Source organism: Saccostrea cucullata, unplaced genomic scaffold (genome assembly GCF_032062105.1).
Source record: "Saccostrea cucullata isolate Sc308-1 unplaced genomic scaffold, CSIRO_AGI_Scuc_v1 ctg204, whole genome shotgun sequence".
Classification (NCBI taxonomy): domain Eukaryota; kingdom Metazoa; phylum Mollusca; class Bivalvia; order Ostreida; family Ostreidae; genus Saccostrea; species Saccostrea cuccullata.
This window is the reverse complement of record NW_026940736.1, coordinates 490323-510596: the sequence shown is the minus strand read 5'-3', so window position 1 is coordinate 510596 and position 20274 is coordinate 490323. Positions and strand designations below refer to the sequence as shown.

General features: G+C 32.8%; 1 protein-coding gene across 2 annotated transcripts; it reads right to left on the bottom strand.

Annotated features, from left to right (window-relative positions):
- Positions 1-12068: 12068 nt before the first annotated feature.
- Positions 12069-19882, bottom strand: LOC134256172 (nuclear receptor subfamily 4 group A member 2-like). 2 transcript variants are annotated; one of them, XM_062738810.1, is made up of 9 exons: positions 18575-19882; positions 15848-15942; positions 14992-15752; positions 14707-14887; positions 14475-14604; positions 14187-14347; positions 13710-13909; positions 13319-13497; positions 12069-13192 (listed from the first exon to the last, which is right to left on the bottom strand). In XM_062738810.1, the coding sequence occupies exons 2-9, from the start codon at positions 15866-15868 to the stop codon at positions 12927-12929; spliced, it is 1899 nt and encodes a 632-aa protein (XP_062594794.1). In that variant the 5' UTR covers positions 15869-15942; positions 18575-19882; the 3' UTR covers positions 12069-12926. The 2 variants fall into 2 exon arrangements, with proteins under 2 accessions (XP_062594794.1, XP_062594795.1); XM_062738811.1 differs by lacking the exon at positions 18575-19882 and adding an exon at positions 17427-17603.
- Between the last annotated feature and the right edge of the window lie 392 nt (positions 19883-20274).

Genomic DNA, 20274 nt, shown 5'->3' with positions numbered 1-20274 from the left:
AACTACTCTCCTGCATTTTCGATTTACGTCATTTGAAGCGCATGTGCATGTTAGAGTTATCATTCTTTGAATAGGCATACGCGAGAAACTTCAGCAAAACTGGACGTTCACGCAATGAAATTATATACTCAAGAAACGCGCGCAAAAGGAAACCTTTGAGAAGTTTTGAAACGTTGAGAACCCCTTGTACAAGCCATTATGATCTTTGCAAAAAGCTTCACTTCAACGGACATTGTGGAGAACAGTGGCGTAGCATCGTTTTTGAAAGGGGGGGGGGGGGCAGCCAGAGAAAATTTTTGTTTTGCTTACCTGTAAAAGTTGACAAGCCCCCCCCCCCCCCCCAAAAAGGAAAAAGTTGCCCAAAGTCGATAATCCTATTTCGTGGGGGGGGGGTGGTTAGGTAAACTTTTTCTCAGTGTCAACTACTTTTAGTACCAATTCTAATACTACATTTTCGGTACATCACTAAAAGTCTAAAAGTGGGGGGGGGGGGGGGAAACCAGGCTTTCAATTAACATTTCCTATAGTACAAGTAAGGTTGGGAAAAAAAGTGGGGGGGGGGCAGCCCTCCCCTTGCCCCCCCCCCCCCCCCCCTGTTGCTACCCCCATGGAGAAAGGGATGAAGTAAACGCATTACAACCCTTCATTTTATTCTAGTTAAAACATTTTTGGAATGGGTTAAATTGATTTTAAATTTGAAAACAAAAGGACACACAGTTTAACATAACTATCCGTCTATAAAGTGGAGACAGCATATAATGATTTCCGGAGAAATTGCTGTACACTGGAGAAAAACCTTAATGATCAATGACGGAGTTCGGTAGGTATACATGTAGTGGATGAAATTGTTCAAAAAGTCCCATAATCCAAAAGCGCGTACAAGGAAACACAATAAAAAAAATTTCAAATGCAGACCTTTAAAACGTCAGAGGTGGGATCAAGTGCGTGAAGAAGTAAGTATCCCCTGAAGACCGGTCACATCCGCCGTATACTTAAAAAAATTGGCAAACGGAAAAAATAATGGTCTTACGACTTCTATGAACATCGTCAGTCAGCTTTCGACTTAATGAAAGATTGTATTTGCTGCCAAAATCATTGTTTCAACCACACTTTTGGTATCTTGTTTCATCAACTTGTTTGTCAATAGCTTAGTTTGATTAAAATAATAGTTCATACGCAACCTCTTGTATCTGAAGCAACTGGGGATACACAAACTTAGTTTTTAGGCGATATACTCGTAAAGAACAAGGAACAGTTTCAACACAAGTTTAGCCATGTATTTTTCTAAAATATGGAAGTGACATGATAAAGAAATTAAAATTCATTTTTCCTGAATTATAGGAATTCCATGCAGTAAGAATACACAAATCGTTTTTCTCATATGACCTCCTAAATGCTATTTGTGACGTCATTTACTTGTGCATTTTCCCGTACTTTCTTAAAAAGTTGCAGAAGACATCAATTTTCAGTGGAATTTTCTTTCAGAAAACATACTCTGCCACTGTCGCCCACAAAGATTTTGAGATATATGATTTTTCAAAGCAGTTTACATAACATATCCAAAAATTGAAGTGGGCGACAGTTGAAGACAATATATTCTAGAGGAAAATAAGCAAGAAATGAGTCATTCTGAGGCTTTTCTGCATTAAACTTCGAAATGTACCAAATTAATGACGTCATATTTCCAGAATGGTCCTCCTTCATGCCATATTCTTTAATGATTTATCATATTCATCTACTCAACTCTTGTTAAAGCCAATTTCGTATCTTTTTAAGAACATTAAATTTTTAGGGCACAATAAAGCCAAAACCGTACCTTCTACATAAATAAGAGAAAATGACCATATAAAAGTTAAAGTCAACATTATTATTTAGTTTTATTGTACCATTAAGTTTTTTTCCTTGTGAAATATTCAAATATGAAACAAATGTAATAATGCAATGTAAAAAGTAACATTGGCGTTTGTATCGTGCACTATTATATAAATATTGCATGTAGTTGAGTGTAACATTGAAAATTTTCACCCCAAGAAAACCATTGTCAACCGAGACGCAGCCGAGGTTGACAATGGTTTTCGAGGGGTGAAAATTTTAAATGTTACACTCAACTACATGCAATATTTATTATATTATACTGAATGTTTTATACAACAAATACATATAACAGTGAACCGTGCGCGCATAAATCTGCGCAGTCGCTATTTTTTGGAATATCACCCGTCGTCAAGCACTGATGACTGTTGCTACGCTGGAGGGCGTGGCTTCACTATTGAGCGGGTAATAGTGTTTTTCAACAAATGTTTCTCGACCAGATCAGATTCAACTTATTTACATGAAAGTATAATATAGTGATTTTAACAACCCAATTTTTTCATCTATAATAACACACATCAGATAAAAAAAAAATTAAGAAAACCGTCGATTGATTGATTGTATGTTGTTTTCCGTCCCCTTTGAGAATTTTTCACTTATATAGAGGGAAATGTACCGGTGTTGGTCTTCACATTCAGACCTTTACTCATCACCCAGGGTCTTTGAGCAGTGAGGGGTGTCTTTTTACCTGAAACGTTCCCTTTTAAGCGTTCTCCCATGTACATTTACATGTAATACAGTTCGCTCACCGTTCGATGACCGCGCGATTACCGTTTGCTCTACATTCACTCTCCGTTTGCTCTACATTCACTTTCTTTGTTCGTTTATCAGCTGCTCCAGACTCACCTCCGCGCAATTCCATACAAGATTAAAACGTAGGCCTTTTGTCAAATCTTTAATATTTAAATTTGATCATATTTGTGAAAATGCCAGAATTTACGTTAACATTTAAGTAAGAGAAATAATTGTCATTTACAATGTATAGAAAAACAGCTTTCAGACACTGTTGTTATACCCACACTAAAAAAGGGGCGTTCTTGTAGACAGAGGTAGAAATATTCTTTAAATTTTACACCAGCAGAACAATTCTATAGCCTGTCCACTAGTCGAGTGGTCAAGTTTTGCATGATAAAGGCGAAGAAAATGAACTGTTGTCAATTTCCTGAAAAACCTACAAACTGTTGAAATTGCACAAAACACTGACTCCTCAAGTTGGATCAGTACCTACGGGGAGTAAGCATCCCCTGTCGACCGGTCATCCACCGTTGGCCCTATGTTTTGGTCAAATAAACGGCGTTATTAATTTCTCCTTCACCGTCACTTTTCACTCATCCTTGACTTCTGTGGATGTTGTGGTGGCACATTTGAAGACGTGTCCACCACTGTCATCCACTGAACTGTCTTTGTCTTCCACAGCTCTCTGAGCTTCAGCTAGATTCAATCTTGGCCAGTTCAATATATCGTCTCCGCCATCTTTCAACTGTCTCTAGCAGAACTGCCTGAGCAAGCTCTCTTGAGTGGTATGTGTGATCGTTTTATTTTAATTTCCGCTTCTTGACAACTGTGTGGAGGTCGTCGTTTGATCGAAGAGCTATACAGCAAGAGCGCAAGTGCAATTCTTTGAATTTTACAACAGTATTGGCGACTAGTTCGGCACAGTAGGAGTACGCTAAGCAAGCGATACCTGCTTTCTCCTATACTCTTTTTAAAATATATCCACTGAAAGGATTTAGGAAGATGCTCTCGAGGGTCACATTGGCACAGTCTCCCCGGAGCTAGGAAGAATCGTTACAAATCTGCGATTCGCTGATCAATGCCATAAATGACCTTAAAGGGAATGAAGACGACCTGACTTGTTTGATAAAATATCTTGAGCCAACTGTCTCTACATATGGCATAGAGATCATTGCAGAAAAAAAAGCTGACAACACTCAGGGTATCATATCAAAAATCAAGGAACAGGTCTAGAAACAGTAAACAGCTATCATACCGGGGGTATCAGATGAAAGTCTCAAACCAGAAATTATGACAAGACTGTGGTATTAGCAAACTAAAGTGAAGTCTTGTAACGCAGGGGGTATATAGTGATAGGGGTGTCTGTCCGTCCGTCTGTCTGTATGTCCGCACGCTTTGGGGTACCCATCTCTTATCCACAACTCTTCTTACAGCACTAGATGAAATTAAATGAAACTTTCACATAATTTTTATTTTGGTACATAGTGCCATTGTGCACCTCTTACATGTGTATTTTTACTTTTTGATCGGACACATACTAGTATTTTGGGTTTCCTATAGCAAAACATTGACACTGCTATTCTTTATATAATTTTGAAGGGTATCTATTTCTTATCTGCAACTCCTTCTATACAACATGGTGCTTTTGTGCAACTCCTATTTTACGTTTAGATCTGGCACTTATTTCGGGTCTCCTATAGCCAAAATATGGACTTTGCCATTATAATCACAAGGGAGGTGGGGGGGGGGGGGTAAATTTGTAAGCTTAGTGCTCATAGGACCTCTAGAATTAATTTTAACTGAATAAAAATCAGAAAATGAGTGTATTGTTGAATAACTTTGAGACTTACAATCTCATTTATGAAAGCAAGTTAATTGTTAAGCGAGATGTCTTCTTTTTGGATAATAAGACAAAACTGTATGAGATTGGTTATCTGATTTGGCAACTTTGGAACAAATTTTATCATTTTTAAGAAAAGCCCTAAATAGAAGCAACAAAGATGTTGAACAAAATAAGCCAGATCATTTTACCCGTTTTAAAATTTGGGAAAAACTTAACCAAGGGACTGTGCGTTTATGTGTAAGAGTTCCTTCTTTCCAATGGATTGCCGAACAAACGTAGAACACAGTCTGTATACTTTCCATTGAAATGTGGTATGTGAGATAAATAGAATGGTGTGTCACTGACTGAACAAACGTTGAGCAATATTAATGTTCGTTTATTTTACAACCAAACGTGTTATGAGAGTAAAATTAGAAGACTTACCACTGGCCAGCAGCGGGCGTCGTACACTGGCACCGACTTTCCGATCATCCTCGATGTTCAACTATCCAGCCATTGGAGGGACTCAGTCTTTAGAGAACAATATAAAAATGGATGCACAAAATTTGATCAAAATTGAACACTCTCTGGAATGCAATGCATTGATGTCTCACAAAATTCCTATTCAAAAGGACTTCTAGTGTAACTGTTGTTACCATCTGAACAAATCTTTGGATGACTTCGGTGTATAGAAAATGTTGTTAATAGGGATCTATATAGGATTAAAAGTGGACCTGACTATATAGATAGTACGTCTTTCAATGTTTAAGCTTGTCGAACTAAATCTGTAAGCGTTTTATTAAATATCTGAGATAACAGTGCATTTGTCTTTTTTAAGTGCATGCATGTCATTTAAAAGATCATACAAATAAAATCTGCTTATTGAGGAAGTGTCTTTAATAGTAATCACTTCTCATTCATTTTGCATCATGATTTGTCAACTAGTTGAAAAGAAATTTAATCTCTTTTAGAAAACTGAACAATGTATAAATACAATCATAGAAATGGCTCTCTCTCTCTCTCTCTCTCTCTCTCTCTCTCTCTCTCTCTCTCTGTGTATGTGTGCTGACTAATTTTCGATCAATCAATAATTTCAGTTGTGTATGAGCAACCTCCATTGAATTTGAAATGCAAATTTATTTCTTCATCTTTTAGACACCTTTAATATAGGTCTTCTCTGTAGAGAAAAAAAAAACATGTGTATGTGGCATCTTTGTATATGCAATGAACGAGAAAGTGGCAATCTTAAAAAACAAACAAACTTTTTCCTGTTTTTTTTCCCGATAAGTAGCCCATTTTTTAAGTTTTGAAGCTCATCCTTTCTAATTTTGAAATAGACTGATTAAAAATTTCAAAGTAGTGAATTTGTTTTGTTTCTATACCGCTAAACAGCATTTTATGATTATATTCTACTTAACATTTTTCTTTAAGAATATCGTTAACTTTCTGGAAGGTCAAATATTAAATTAAAAATTAATACTATGTGGACGAATTTATTTATCTTAAATTTCCCTACACTTGTCAAACCTCTTAAATATATTTTTTTAAATGTAGCACCTCTGAAATCCCTCAGTTTATTGAAAAGTGTTTAATATTATCAAATATTAGTACAGTGTACTACATGTATATATTTTCTTTTTGAACTTGACTCTATTTTACCATTTCTGAACCATTTGGACAGACATCTTGTGAAAGATATGTCATGTTGTAAATTTTGAATTTACCGGGTGGCAGTAAATACAAAATTTACAACATGAGTAAATTATGTATTTACTGCCACCCGGTAAATTCAAAATTTACAACATGACAGGGTTTATGCAAGCTATTCCCACTTTTTGAAAATCAGGTAGAAAAAGGTGAAATTCCACGTGGGAGTAGGTGGAATTTTTGTGTAAACAAATAATTAGCTGAATAAACATGTCATTACTGTGAAAACAGTAATTATTAAACCACTGGGAGTAGAGGACAAGTTAATTTGCTATTTAAAATTTAAAAATCTGGCTTTTTACTTCTATTTCAATGAGAAATTAGACTTTTTCAAATAAAAATAGCATATAAATTATTTATTTTTTTAAAATCTGACCTTTTACTTTTTTTTTCAATGAGAAATTAGACTTTTTCAAATAAAAATAGCAGACAAATTATTATTATTTTTTTTTAATCTGACTTTTTACCTAATATCAATGAGAAGTTAGACTTTTTCATCATTCCTAATCTTATTATTGAGCAAATTTTCAATCACCAATGAATTTTACATAAGGCTTTTATTGATCTTTACATCGAAATCTGGATTTTAAATACCTATTTTTTTTTTTTAATTATAAAATTTTCATGATAATTTTACACATGCAAAAGTAAATATTTCAGTGAATTCAAGTATATTTTATATATTTTTTTTATAATATTAAATATATTTATTTTCTGTCTTAAAATGTACAAAATACTGGTAAAATACAGGTAAATCTAAGATGGGATGTAATTAGTCTAATTACTGTTAAAACCAATTAACTAATCAAAACATCTATTGTTATTTGCAAGTGGGAATAGGTGGAAATAAGATTTTTTAAAAGTGGGAATAGCTAGAAGACACCCATGACAGATATTTTAAATGTTTAAGAAGTTCGTCAATATCGATATTTCATTTCAGCATGTGATTTTCCAATTTTATAAGTGAATAATTTGCGATTGTGTTTTCTTTCAATTCGTAACAACTTAACAATTGGCAAGAATCAAACATAATTATGTTGTTTAACACTTTACAACTTACAAAATTGTTATGCAAAATAAACTGAATCCTCACGTCATAGAAATATTACGTTACCATTTCCCCGCAAGCACTTTCTAGCGGGGTACAAGTTTCTCTAAAGTTTAGCGTAAATAATATCATGACGTAATATTTTAATTAGAAAATAATTTTTCTTATTTTATGAGATTAAGCAAGTATGAAATAGTTGGAATTTGGCATTAAATTGAAGATTTAATGAACTTTTTAAAGTGCGTGAAAATGCGTGATTGCGGGGAAACGGTAAATGCGTGATTTTGCGTCAGAAATAGGAAATATTATATGCGTTAAAATGCGTGACTGCGGGGAAGGGGGTTAAATTCAATCTTAATAACACCTTTGTTCAAGTATATAAAATATAATTATACAATTTTCGTAGCCGTTGTAACAATTACGTTTTCTTGATGTCACCTTTTCTTATTGAACTGTGATGATAACAGATGTTTTTAAATTGAATAGAAAAATCCTATTATTGCTTGAAGATTTTATTGATAATTAAAATTCAGTTTAAACTTACTATCAAATTCTTCCTTACAGAGACTTTACAAATCAAAGTTATATTTCATATCTATTTTGGAATTGCTTTGTTTAATAAAGGGGGGGGGATCAAACGACAATGCTGTTTTTTAGGAGTGGAATGGGCAAGATTGTATTGAAGATATTGCTTGAAAAGGTTTGGTTTTTCATCTCTTTGTTTGCGCGTAACTTTATACAAACTTTGTTTGGAATAATGCTTTAAATTCTAGGCCATCAAGTATAAAGAGAAAAAAAATATAAGAAGCATGGTATGTGAGTACATTTTCTATCTTTTGAATGTATGAACAAAGTTAGGTGTGGGTCCTCTTTTACATTAAACAACAAAAAATGGTTGCATGCAAAAATTCATGTACAAAGAAGAAGAAAACTGTACACAATACGTCATGTGACTCAACGCAGTGCTTAGATATGGAACAGTATTCTATATTTATCATGTAGAAATTATCTGCTTAAGCATTTGCTTAAACTCTCTCTGTTAATTACATATAATTATCACATATACATCATGACTCAAAAACACAGATCTACCAAAGGGAAACATGCGGTTTCACTCGCTTTCAAGCTTGAGACACGGTTTATATGTGTATTTATACATACATACCTACATATGGCATCACTTTGATTGACGCAATATAAAATTAATGTATTAAAAAAGACTGTCTAGTAAATAATATTTGACCTATTTATATCAATTTTACAGTCAAAAACGAGGTACCCTTACCTTTGTTTTCTAAGTTTGTCCATCTTTGTCAAAAAATATTGGTAAATTGCCTTATAATGATTTAAAAGACACGGAGCATAAATTTCAATGGAACCATTCTAAGGAGATAAAATTCTATTAAGTCAGGCTTGACCACAAATACAACACAAAAATTTTCCTTTAAAGAACAATTTAAAAGATTTACGTTGACCTCAGAGATTTATATTACTTACAAAGGGTTATTAGAGTTTGTCATTTAATTTACACTGGGTAATGTAGGCAATGAAAATGACATGGAACTGAGAGAGATAGAGAGAGAGAGAGAGAGAGAGAGAGAGATTTGTTTTCAGTTGTAAATTAAAAGTTTATTAAATTAAAAAAAATATGATTACTATTTGAAAACAATTTATAGCTAGGTATCCAACGCCAAGATTCCTTGAGTTAAATATTTTAATAAAAAATAAATCTTCTCACATTTATAGGGAAAATTCTCTCAAAATTACAGGTTCAGGATTTCTTCGTCTTCTTCTCGAGGAACGAAGCAGAATCAGCCGGGCTTTCCGACATTGAAGTTAATGGAACAGTTCCACGAGGTTCCACGATATGATCTTCACCGTCTTTTGCAGTTGTGAAGTAAGTGAACTAATTTTATTCAAAGTGCTGAATTTACCTATAGAAGGAGTCCTCTAAAATATCCGAATTTGCAATTCCGCGAAAAGGTCATTTGAACCCTATAATCATAGAATCATACATGTATAATGAAACTTTTTTTCAACTAAATTATCTGATTTAGCTACCGAAAAGTAAAACCTTCAGTCGCGGTTCAATAAAAGAAGAAAAAAAAACCTGATGGGCCTGCAATGTGACGTTTTGGCATCTTTTAAAATGATGTATACGCTAAAGCACAAACCAAATTAAGCATAACTTCTTCAAGCCCGTTTTATTTATTACAATTTTGATTTTGTGTACATAAATACAGGCACAAATTGCAAAAATCTGATAATATTTAGACAATATATATTTAATGCTTTGTGCTAATTATATTTTTTAAAGTCTAGTCCGCAAAAAGTATTTCATTAAAATATATTAATAATTTCTTAATAAAATACCAGTATATATAGTTTTATCGCTATCAAATAACATAAAATCTGCATTATTTATCGCCCGGTAATAATTTTTCTTCAAAGGTAACCTTTTTGATTCTATTTGCTATTTTATCTCAACTCTCATCTCTACCATCTCTATTTTCCCTCCACTTTTAACCCTCCCCCCGAAAAAATGACTTCATGCAGTCCCCTCAGCTGAGTAACAAAATCAGTGGCGGATCCAGGAATCTAGAAGAGGGGGAGGGAGTTTGGGGTAGGGGGCTTAATTTATTAAGATTTATTTATTAATTTATTTATTAAATTTATTAAAAGGGTGCCCGCCCCCTCTACATCTGCCAGTAAAAATGGTTAATTTTCATTGAACATTTTCTTTTTTTTTTTCTTATTTTAAATAAAAAGTAGATAAATTAAGTATATCTTCACGGTCATAAACATTGGCTTGTCCATATATACTTCACTGAGAAATTGTTGCGAGGAATGACAGAAGAAATTTTAATGCTGGAAGCACAAGGTGAGCAAACATAATAGGGAAAAAATATACAGTACATATACCATTTTCATTTTGACCCACGAAGATGTTGATGAAACAAAAACGAAGTAATTCAGAATGAAAAAAAAATTCAAACAATAATTCGTAATTTGTAGTATCTCTATTCGAATAATTTGCACAGGTGTGTATTTATTTTTACTGGTTCAGGTACAAATGAATTTTTTTTTTTTTTTTTTTTTACAGAAGTTCGATTTTTTTTTAGCATTGGGATCGGCAGACACAAAATTATTATTATTAGCAGACGTCAGGATGAGGAAGCCATGCCGATTCAGGCACTTGAAGGCATTGAGGACTGCATGAGCCTAAAGCTAAGAAATTTTTATTTAACCTTTTTATACTCTGTAATCAAGGATTTGGGGCATATATAGTTTTTACTCTAAATATCAGTCTTTCTGTATGCAATTGTCTCTTTGTCTGCAAAATATTTGACCTTGCCCGTAATTTTTGATTGATTGGAGATATGACTTTCACATTTCAAATGTGAATTTCAGACGAAACCAACATACTTGACCTCTTGATCTTGACCTAGGTGTTTTTACCAATAATTGCTTAATTCTACCAAAATTTAACCTTGTAGACATAACTGTCAGGGCATTCATATTTCAGTATTTCAAATGTATATTGCTAGTGACAAGATTTATTTATTGCAATTTTGACATTTTGACCTTGTTCTTGAAGTTTGACCTACTTTTGAAAAAAAAACCTAGGCCATTACTTTTGAACGGTTTGTCAGAAGGAATTCATCAGTTTAGATTGAATAGATTTTGTAAAATAATGAATATGAAAGCCCCAGAACCAGATTTTTCATTGCATACATAAACCTTGGAGTTTGATCCAATAAAAAAAAAAAAAAAAAAAAAAACAAAAACTGACACCTAAGTCATTTTAATGGTGATTCTCTACAATCAATCAATCAATCTGACTGATGGATCAATACTGTTTTAACAAATAGGTCATTTCATTCACAGATTTCATCCACTCCGATTTGCAGATTTTTGAAATTCTATCTGTATGTTATAAGGTCATTAAAGAATTTTCAAAAGCCTTTACTGTTTCTCTGAATTTGTTGATATTATTGTCTCTCTCCAAATCTTGGACCTTTCTTCAAATAATTTTCCGTTCTCTATCATCAACCTTTTTGAGTTTAAGAAAGAAAACTACTTGAACGTAAATATTTAAGAATAAGAATATAGGAATTATAATATCTAATTCATTGTTTTTTTAACACTTTATAGATTCAATTTAGGTCTTGAAATTGTGAAGATCGCTAAACCTGAGACCTCAAATCACAGTTCTAACATCTAACAAAAGGAAAAGACATTGTTTTTTTTTCATAGATTTATTCAATTAAAAGTAACAATACGAATCCTTAACACACATATTTCATATAGATGTTTGGTATTACATCTGCACTTTGAATGTATTTCGGAATGGGAACCTTCATGTAAGCGGCGTACAATGTACTTACTTATGGCACTTCATTACAACACATAAAATGTAACAAACTTAAAAGTACTCTTAGATCTATTGTAACAAGCTTAAAGTACTGTTGGATCCATTATAACAAACTAAAAGTACGGTTAGAACCATTATAACAAACGTAACTGTTAGATCTATTTTAACAAACTTGACGCGTTAAATCTGTCAGGTAAATTTGAATTCACTGGATGGCAGTGGATACAAAATTCACCCGATATTTTAATTTAATTTTTTTTTTCATGAATGATCCCTTCTCAAAGATTATTAGATAAAACAAACCTACCCAAAATTGCAGGTATACAGTTGAAGAATGCAGTGTAATATTTGCTAAACAGAAATTTATTAGAAATAATTTTACATTGTAAAATTTGCAAATAATAAACAATGCCATCAAGACAATATCAATATTTTGAATTATTTTTTTGTAAGTAAAAATATTTGATAAATAATAAATTTCGAAAATGATGAAAAATGAGTTGTACAGAAAAATATTTTTCAGTATTTTATCTTTTATGTAAAATATCTTTGTATGAGCAATGATAATTACATAGTTTTAGTTTTTTTAAATATTGTTTCTTTTTATTCAAGATAATAATTTTTTTTTCTTGAAGCCCCCTTCCTCCCACATCCTCGGAAGAAAAAAAAATGATTTAAAATAAAATGGTTACCTAACAGTAGCACTTGACTAGAGCATATCGACAAATAACATGGTAAAACCAATAAAAATACTGATTACAACAAGTACTACTCAAAATTACTGGCAGATCAAAGGTGAGCTATAACTACTTTGTATTTGGTATTATGCAGAAGAGTGGGTAAATACAGAAACAAAAACTTTGTAGAAATGAACCAGATACATCAAATATGATAATGCACAAGGCTATTGACATCTTCAAAATGAAGAAAATTAAATAATACAATATTTAAATAGTAAAATTGATAAAAGTTAAACTAATCGGACGTTAAACGACATACACCACACTTGAAGCATCACGTGTACTATAACTACTCAATGAAAAATAATGTTGATTTTTGGTCACATATAAATTATTGAATAATGAAATGTATTGAGACAAGTATGCACTTCTACAAAAAGTACCACGAAAAGCTTATATTGATGACCAAGAACGTAAAAAGACAATTTCAATCTTTAAAGAAAGAACTAAAAAATAGCACGACATATAATTCTAAACACCTTTCTGATCAACATCAATAAATATAAAGATAGATATGACATATGATAAAGCATCTCGTTCAAAGAATTATACGTGAAATAAAAAAAAAAATCTACCACTGACACACAAAATATCAAAAAACATGACAATAACTGCCGTACTGATTAGCTAAAATGGTAATTCACTGGACAAGAAAATGTCTTCAATCATAGTTGGAGCCGGAGAAACTTCGCTTGTGTCCATTTTCAGAAGCTCCATTCGTTGAATGCCCTGGCGACTTAGAGTTCTCAGTTCCGCTACTTTCCCTAAGATAGAGGAGAAGTAGTTAGGCTTTTTCTGGGCCTCGCTATTGTATACACAGTGGTCTCTCAGACTGTCGATGATTTTCATTTGGACTTCTTCCATTTTAGCTTGGTTTTTTAATCCATGTCTCACTGAAATTTGAATTGGGGATATATTGGTTAAAATGTGTTCTCCTGCATGATATTGGGAAGAAATTAAGGAGAAAAACAATGCAATGAAAGTTGCACCTGAGGCTGTTTGATTTTAAGGTAACTTACATGTTATAAGAGTCAGGGCTTCCATGCATGCCAGTGCTGAAATGTCTAGAGACATTCTGTATAAAGATGTGCTAAAGTCAGCAATGGAATTTATCCAGTCTCCAAAGATTTCTTCGCATTGTTTTCGATGAAGCACTGTGCCATTTTCAAAGATAACATTGTCTGTATTTCCTTGCATCCTGTTAATTATAAAATATATATGTCATATCCTGTTAATTATTTAATATAAATGTCACAATTAACGGTCATGCACCTTGTATTTCATTAAAAGTTTATGTAATTGATATTCTTTTTTTATTTGTATGTTTTAAACTTATTTTATATGTTCCAAACTCTCTTTCTTAAAATTCATATATTGAGATATTCAACTAATGCAAAATTCTTTCAATACCTGTAGGAAAGCCGTAAAACGAAGAGCTCAAGAGATGCCGATTTGAAAAGCATGTTTTGATCCTCTTGACATATGTCAGAAAAACCGGGAACTTTGGTCGACCATGCTTTAATGATGTTCACTGAAGAAGTAATGAGGTCGTAGAACATATTTGCTGTCTTCTCAGTGCACCCCTCTGATTTCGTGCAAGGCACTTCATACTTTAAAAGAAAAAAATTATGAAAAAAAGGAAGTGAGAAAAAATCATAAATCGAGTAGAAGTATTTCGTCTAAGGTAGGGACATAGTTTTACATTAAATCTGATTAGAATTTTGAAGAATGAATGCGCTAACAAAATCTTTCGGGTGTTGTCTGTTAGGAATGATCAACTTATCACATGTTGTCTCATTTTGAATAAATTTTATTAGAAGGAGATGAATACAAAATCTACACGATAACCTTAATTGATGCTGATAAGAATATGCAGCATGCACCTACCTTTGAATAACAGTGGCTTGACTTATCAGGGCTAGAGTCGAGGTGTGCCCGCACAAGCAGGGTGATGAGACTGACTGGAGGGGAGGGGGACGACTCCTGAGGGCTCTTTGGCTTGGAGGGAAGTCGTCCTCTACGCCCTTTAAGACTGTCGGTTCGAACAACTACAAAGTAACAAAACAAATTGTAAAACGTGTGATATACTAGTATACAGTGCTAAATAGTATGCATGTATATGGAAGTAATGTTATTAAAATATTGTTTGAAAAAGCATAGAATTTTATTGTATACCTTCTTTTACCATTCCTACTGATAAACACTTCTGAAATCGACAGAATTGACACCGGTTTCGTCTTCGTTTGTCAACGGGACAATTTTTATCAGCCAAACAGACGTACTTTGCATTTTTCTGAACAGTTCTCTGTAAAACAGAATACAATGAGGTAAGTAAATTTCTTGTAAACACATTTCTTTTGACTTTGAGACAATAAATTGCATATGTCTGTTGTATTCCATGTTTTACCTTGAAGAATCCTTTACATCCCTCGCAGGTTCTGACCCCGTAGTGTTGACAAGCAGCATTGTCACCACAAACAGCACACAGCATGCCTTCTCGTTGTGGCCCTTCATGTCCACTGCTGGGTGAAGATCTTGATGAGAGAGATGTGGGAGATGTAGTGGGTGACCCCATATGATATTTCAGGCTGCAGAGTAAAAATGTTGAAATTTGAAGCAAATACCTTTACATAATATATTTTATGAAGAACATTCCAAAATTTCAAATATTTTTTAGTAGGTTTGTACTTACCCGTCGTTAGGTCTTGGTGGTGGAAGTGTGAGATTTAGTTGCCCATGATGAGACATTTGCCTCTGGATTTGTAGAGAACTGTGATCAATTCCGTATGAGTTACGGAAAGGAACGTCACGGCAGGGATAACATACGTCTGACTGAGGTAAGGTGTTCCCTGGGAAGGGGTGGTCGTAATTTTGGAATGTGGTTTCTCCTCGGGAACATGTATTTGAATTGCCACTATAGGCCTGAATAGGAGAATAAGTGGCCATTTTTTTGTCTAAATTTGTATAATCCGTATGGCTTTCTGGAAATACATTCTGATGTGGTGAAAACAAACCGGAACGTACAAATGGCTTTGTGTTTTGATTCAGTAATTGTTGTTGATAATGAGTATCCATTGCAGGAAAACTCTGGAAAGTGCCTTCATAGGCAAACACCGGTTCATCAACTTTTTGATGTGGGATATTACCACTTCTTGTATTATCACCAAAAGAGACAGGAGGTTTCATCGGTTGTTTATCCATGACAGAACTGTCATAAGAATATGGTCCTTCAAACATCCCATGAGAACTTTGTTGGAATTCACAAGAGCCAATGTTAAACTGACTTGGCATTGTAATAGGAGTTACATCGTCGTTTTGGAAAAAGTTGTCACCAAAGTCTGGAATGTTGCCACCGACATTAGGGGAATGAAACATACCCGGTGCCTGAGTTCCACAGGAAGGATAAATACAACTAGGATCCGTCTGAAATCCTGTTCCGGCGTTGTAAGAGGACTATAGAAAAAATTGAAAGGTATTTAGAATAATCTTTGTTAATGATAGACACGTTGTTGTCAACTTTTTAAAAATTTTGTCTTTTTTTTAAATACCTGTGATTGCAAAAGCAGCATTGGGGATGTGTTTTGACCTTCAGGTTTCTGCGAGGAGAGACTAAGATCAACAGTGGTCGATGGAATAGCAGAAGCTAAAAAAGAAAATGTTGTTGTAGGTGTCTAGAACCATTCATACTGTTTGTAGTCAAGTTCGCTTGTGGCATTTATATATACCTGTTTTCAGTCCGCATGTGTTCATGACAAATCGAAATGCAAAAACTATACAACGTGACACACAATTTATATACGTTTCAATGAAAACGTCTATCTTAATTATTGAAATCCATGTTCTGTTTTCCAATTGTCGCGTTCGTTCTCGCTAATTTATATATTTTATTGGTTTCTAACGTCTAAAGTAGTAACATAATTTTTATAAAGTGGTTAAACTTAAACAATTAACCTCGTTGGCCATTTTTTTCCTAAAATCTTCAAACACCATTACCTTCTTAAGATAGTTTGAATATTTTAAGTGTTTCACAAAATCCAATTAAATTAGTCCTGATTCAGTAATATTTCATTTCATCCAAATGAGATCGTACCCCCTGAAATAGTTAAGGTTCTAATCGATCCATAAACAAGTATACAATAACGATATCATTAGGTACAGTTTTGTTTCCATTTTATGTCTGTCAACAACTAATCTTATTCAATTTGTTAAATCACATGGCAATTCAATGTTATATGTGGGAAGGGTGAAATATCTCTGTGTCTGGGTCAAATTGGAGCTGTTATTTATATGCTTCAGAAATGAAACATCAGTCACTTTTCAAACCTAAGCTAATTCTATGGCATAAATTAAGAAAAAAAATCTTAAAAGAAAGTGCATGGACAAAAAATATAAATTTTGACAAACGCTTTTGCAAAAGTTACAAATGATTATTGAATAATTTATTTCGCTAGTGATTTTTTTCTTTCACGCATTTTAGATACAAAATACACAATAATGAAGGAACTGCTATTTTGTCATGAATTGATAAAGAACACACAGGATATTTCTTGTAATAATCAGAATGACGTCAAGAAACAGTGGCCAAAATTTCTCCAATTTTGATAAAGATGACATGATACAGCATCCATTTGCAAACACAGCTGATAGGGAATTATCGAGCACGCGTATTTTCAAAACCCCAATGCTGGAATTACTTAGGAAGCCATTCTTTCATTATTAATCATTAAAATTTTATTTGGTCATCCTTAAAATATTAATGTATATTTCTCTTATTTAAAAAAAATTAAAGTTAAATTTAAATCAAAATCAATTTCTGATAATAGAATTATTTATTTAAAGAAAAATAAATTGATTTAAAAAAAAAAACCCAAACAACTTGCAATAAAATTTTTGAAAATATAATTTAAATAATAATTAAGCAAGTTTTTCTAAGTCTTGTGCAAGTTCTTATAGAAAATTTTGTGCACTTGCTTTCATTTTATTTTAATTTTCCATCATCAGTCAAGAAAATATCAGACCATGACAAGCCAAATCAATTGCTTAACCGCATTCCTTGTTCTCAAATCTAAATGACAAGATCCGGTGTTGGGGCATGTTAACAAAGTATAAGATATGTGTTATACTTACATAACCTCACCACGACCTTAACTCGAAGGCAATGCCATTTTTCATTTCGAGTCTGAAGTTTTATAGCAATATGAAAATGAAGTACCTCCACGTAAAACAAAGTAGGCGTTATTTCCCTTTCATTAGAACTATAGTAAATAATTACTCAAAGAGAACCGTTTTCGTAAAAGGTGCAAGAAAATCGCATAATAACATTCTCGCATGTTCTGGATTTTTAAAAATATGCATGAATATATGTAAAATTATTTTAGCTGTCACAAATTACAATTGATAAAAGAGGACAAAATTTCGACCGTATTAAACTGTGGTTAAATCTTTTAGATACAATATGAGCCATGGAATACTAAGACACAAACTTATATTATTGGAAACAAAATTCGTGGCTTACTTAATCTTTCTTGAAATACTTTCTACAAGTAACGGTGGATCTTTCAGAATTATGAGATTTTGTATTTGCTTGGGATTTTAAAAAAATAATGGAATATTGTAACTGCATCTAAAATCCAGACCACTCTCTTACTATCAGACGTCTTGTTTAAAACATAAGCTTTCAACAAGGATGTAAGGACAGCATTAAATTCAATGCAAAAGATAAAGTACACCCCCAAAATAACTTTAAATTTTCCCCTATTTTAATTTTGTTGCGCATTTTTCTTAACACATGTACCTGTTTAACAAAAGGTACATTGCAAATATTTTAAATGGAAATATGATTAATATTTGATTATGAGAAAGGTAAGTGCGCATACATTTATTGCAAAGAATATCAAGATTTGTTTGTAGATTTATTTAATGGCACTTTAAGTAATCAGGTTTAATTTTATGTCTTTTAAATATATTAAGAAAAACACAGTAAACTTTCATTTTTTGCATTTAAGCATATTGCAGCGGATAGCTAAGAAGTGCAAAAAATGGATATCAAAGTTATTTTTTGTGGATGTTGAAAGCTTTTCTATTATAAGAAATATTAGAAAAGACTAACAATTTGATTTATATTATGATACAATCACTGAAATGAAGTAAAACATTCAGATTAATTTTCTGCATCTATATATTTTGTATAATTGCACCAACATGAGGCAGTTGCAAATAATATATACTATGCTATGTGCTAATAGGGAAATATAAATTTAAAGAAATGTTCTTACCTTCTAATTTGTTTAATTCCAAATCCTGATGCTGCAAAGATGGTAGTTTTGTAGAATCATGAAAATCAAAATTAAACGCCAGATTGCATTAAAATATCCAAGCTCAAATACAAATTGGCTGCTATATTCCATGCATGTTACACCATCTCGATTAGACTTCAACATCGAGTAATAGTCTGCCATCACGTGTATATATTTCACTATCATCGTAATATGTCTATGAGAATACGTGTGACGTCACACAGCATCACGGCTTACGTCACCCTATTTGAATGTACATTCCTAGTAATTGTTCTAGCTGTAACAGCCTTTTTCATTGGTGGATTAAGTGAAACCCGCATGGCTGAATTCATGGTCGTGTCGTCAATCTAAGCTGCACTACTAAATCTAAACGTCAATATTGCGGCTGACGCAGATATTCTCAAAGCAGAGTAAAAATAGATCAAAACATATATAAAACATCGACGAAACCTCGATCTGACCATGTTGGGGGTTTCTACAAGGGCAAAAAAATCAATAAACTGCATTACGCTAGTTATGGCAAACACGGCATCAAATTTTGGATTAGGAAACTAATAATAGATTTAAGATAATTTTAGACTGAATGTTTTTTTTTCTACAGTATTATGGCATTGATTTTTCTCTCTTCGTGACATAAATACACCATATATGGCCAGATTGTGGTAAATACGAGGGCCGATTGTACATACGTTATCTCAGCATTGCTTTGAATGTGGGTCAGTGGTTTTACATCACCAAGACCTACCTGGATAAAAACTATTAAAATTTATTTTGTAGGTGTACGACACATATCACAAATTTCGTGAATTCACGCACATAAGCAAATTTCGGATCAGTAGAGGATGTAACTCATTACATTAATAGGAAAATGACAGAAAATGACTCGACAGTTGTGGCATTAAATTTCCAGATAATAGCACAGCAGTTTAGGACAATTCGTAGAATGGTACTCCACCGGGAAATGCTATCCACAATATCGCTCTAATTGAATAATTAATATAGGGGTGAGACGGAACATTGAAAAAATAAAAAGAAATTAGAGCTCAAGTTGGAACATTGTTTTCTAAACAGTCTTGGAATGCTCTCACGTTAGCCATCGAAATGTGTTTTCTGTATATTTATTCTTATCCATTCTTATTATCAGCAGATGTTTTGTTTATACTTAAACACAATCCAGATTTGAGATGCATTTATTTCCGTATAGTTCTAAGCATGACAATACAACCAAACTGTTGTATAGAGAAACAAGAATGTTTAATGGTAGGCTCTTGATTTGTGAGAATTTCATTATTCTTTCACTACACTATATGATTATATAAAGTAAAAAGGATACCTTTTAAAATTTTGAAGACAAAGAAATCTCGAGTAAAACGAATATTTTTTAAGAAAATGAATGATCCATAAAACACGAATCTCAATATAGCTTGACACGCTTGAAGATTTAAAATATAATGGCGAATCTAATAAGCTTCGTTGTGCAATTTAAAAAAAAATCTTATGGCTTGAATAAAAGTTGTTTATTTTTCTTTTCATTTTTACTATGATGAACTTTAACTTTTAGAAAAATCTAAACATTTTTGTATGAATAAAAGTACCTATTCAATTGCGTAAGTGGGGGAAAAAAATCAATATTAGGGTATATATACAGTGCGTCACTGGAATAAAAGAGGCAAATCAAT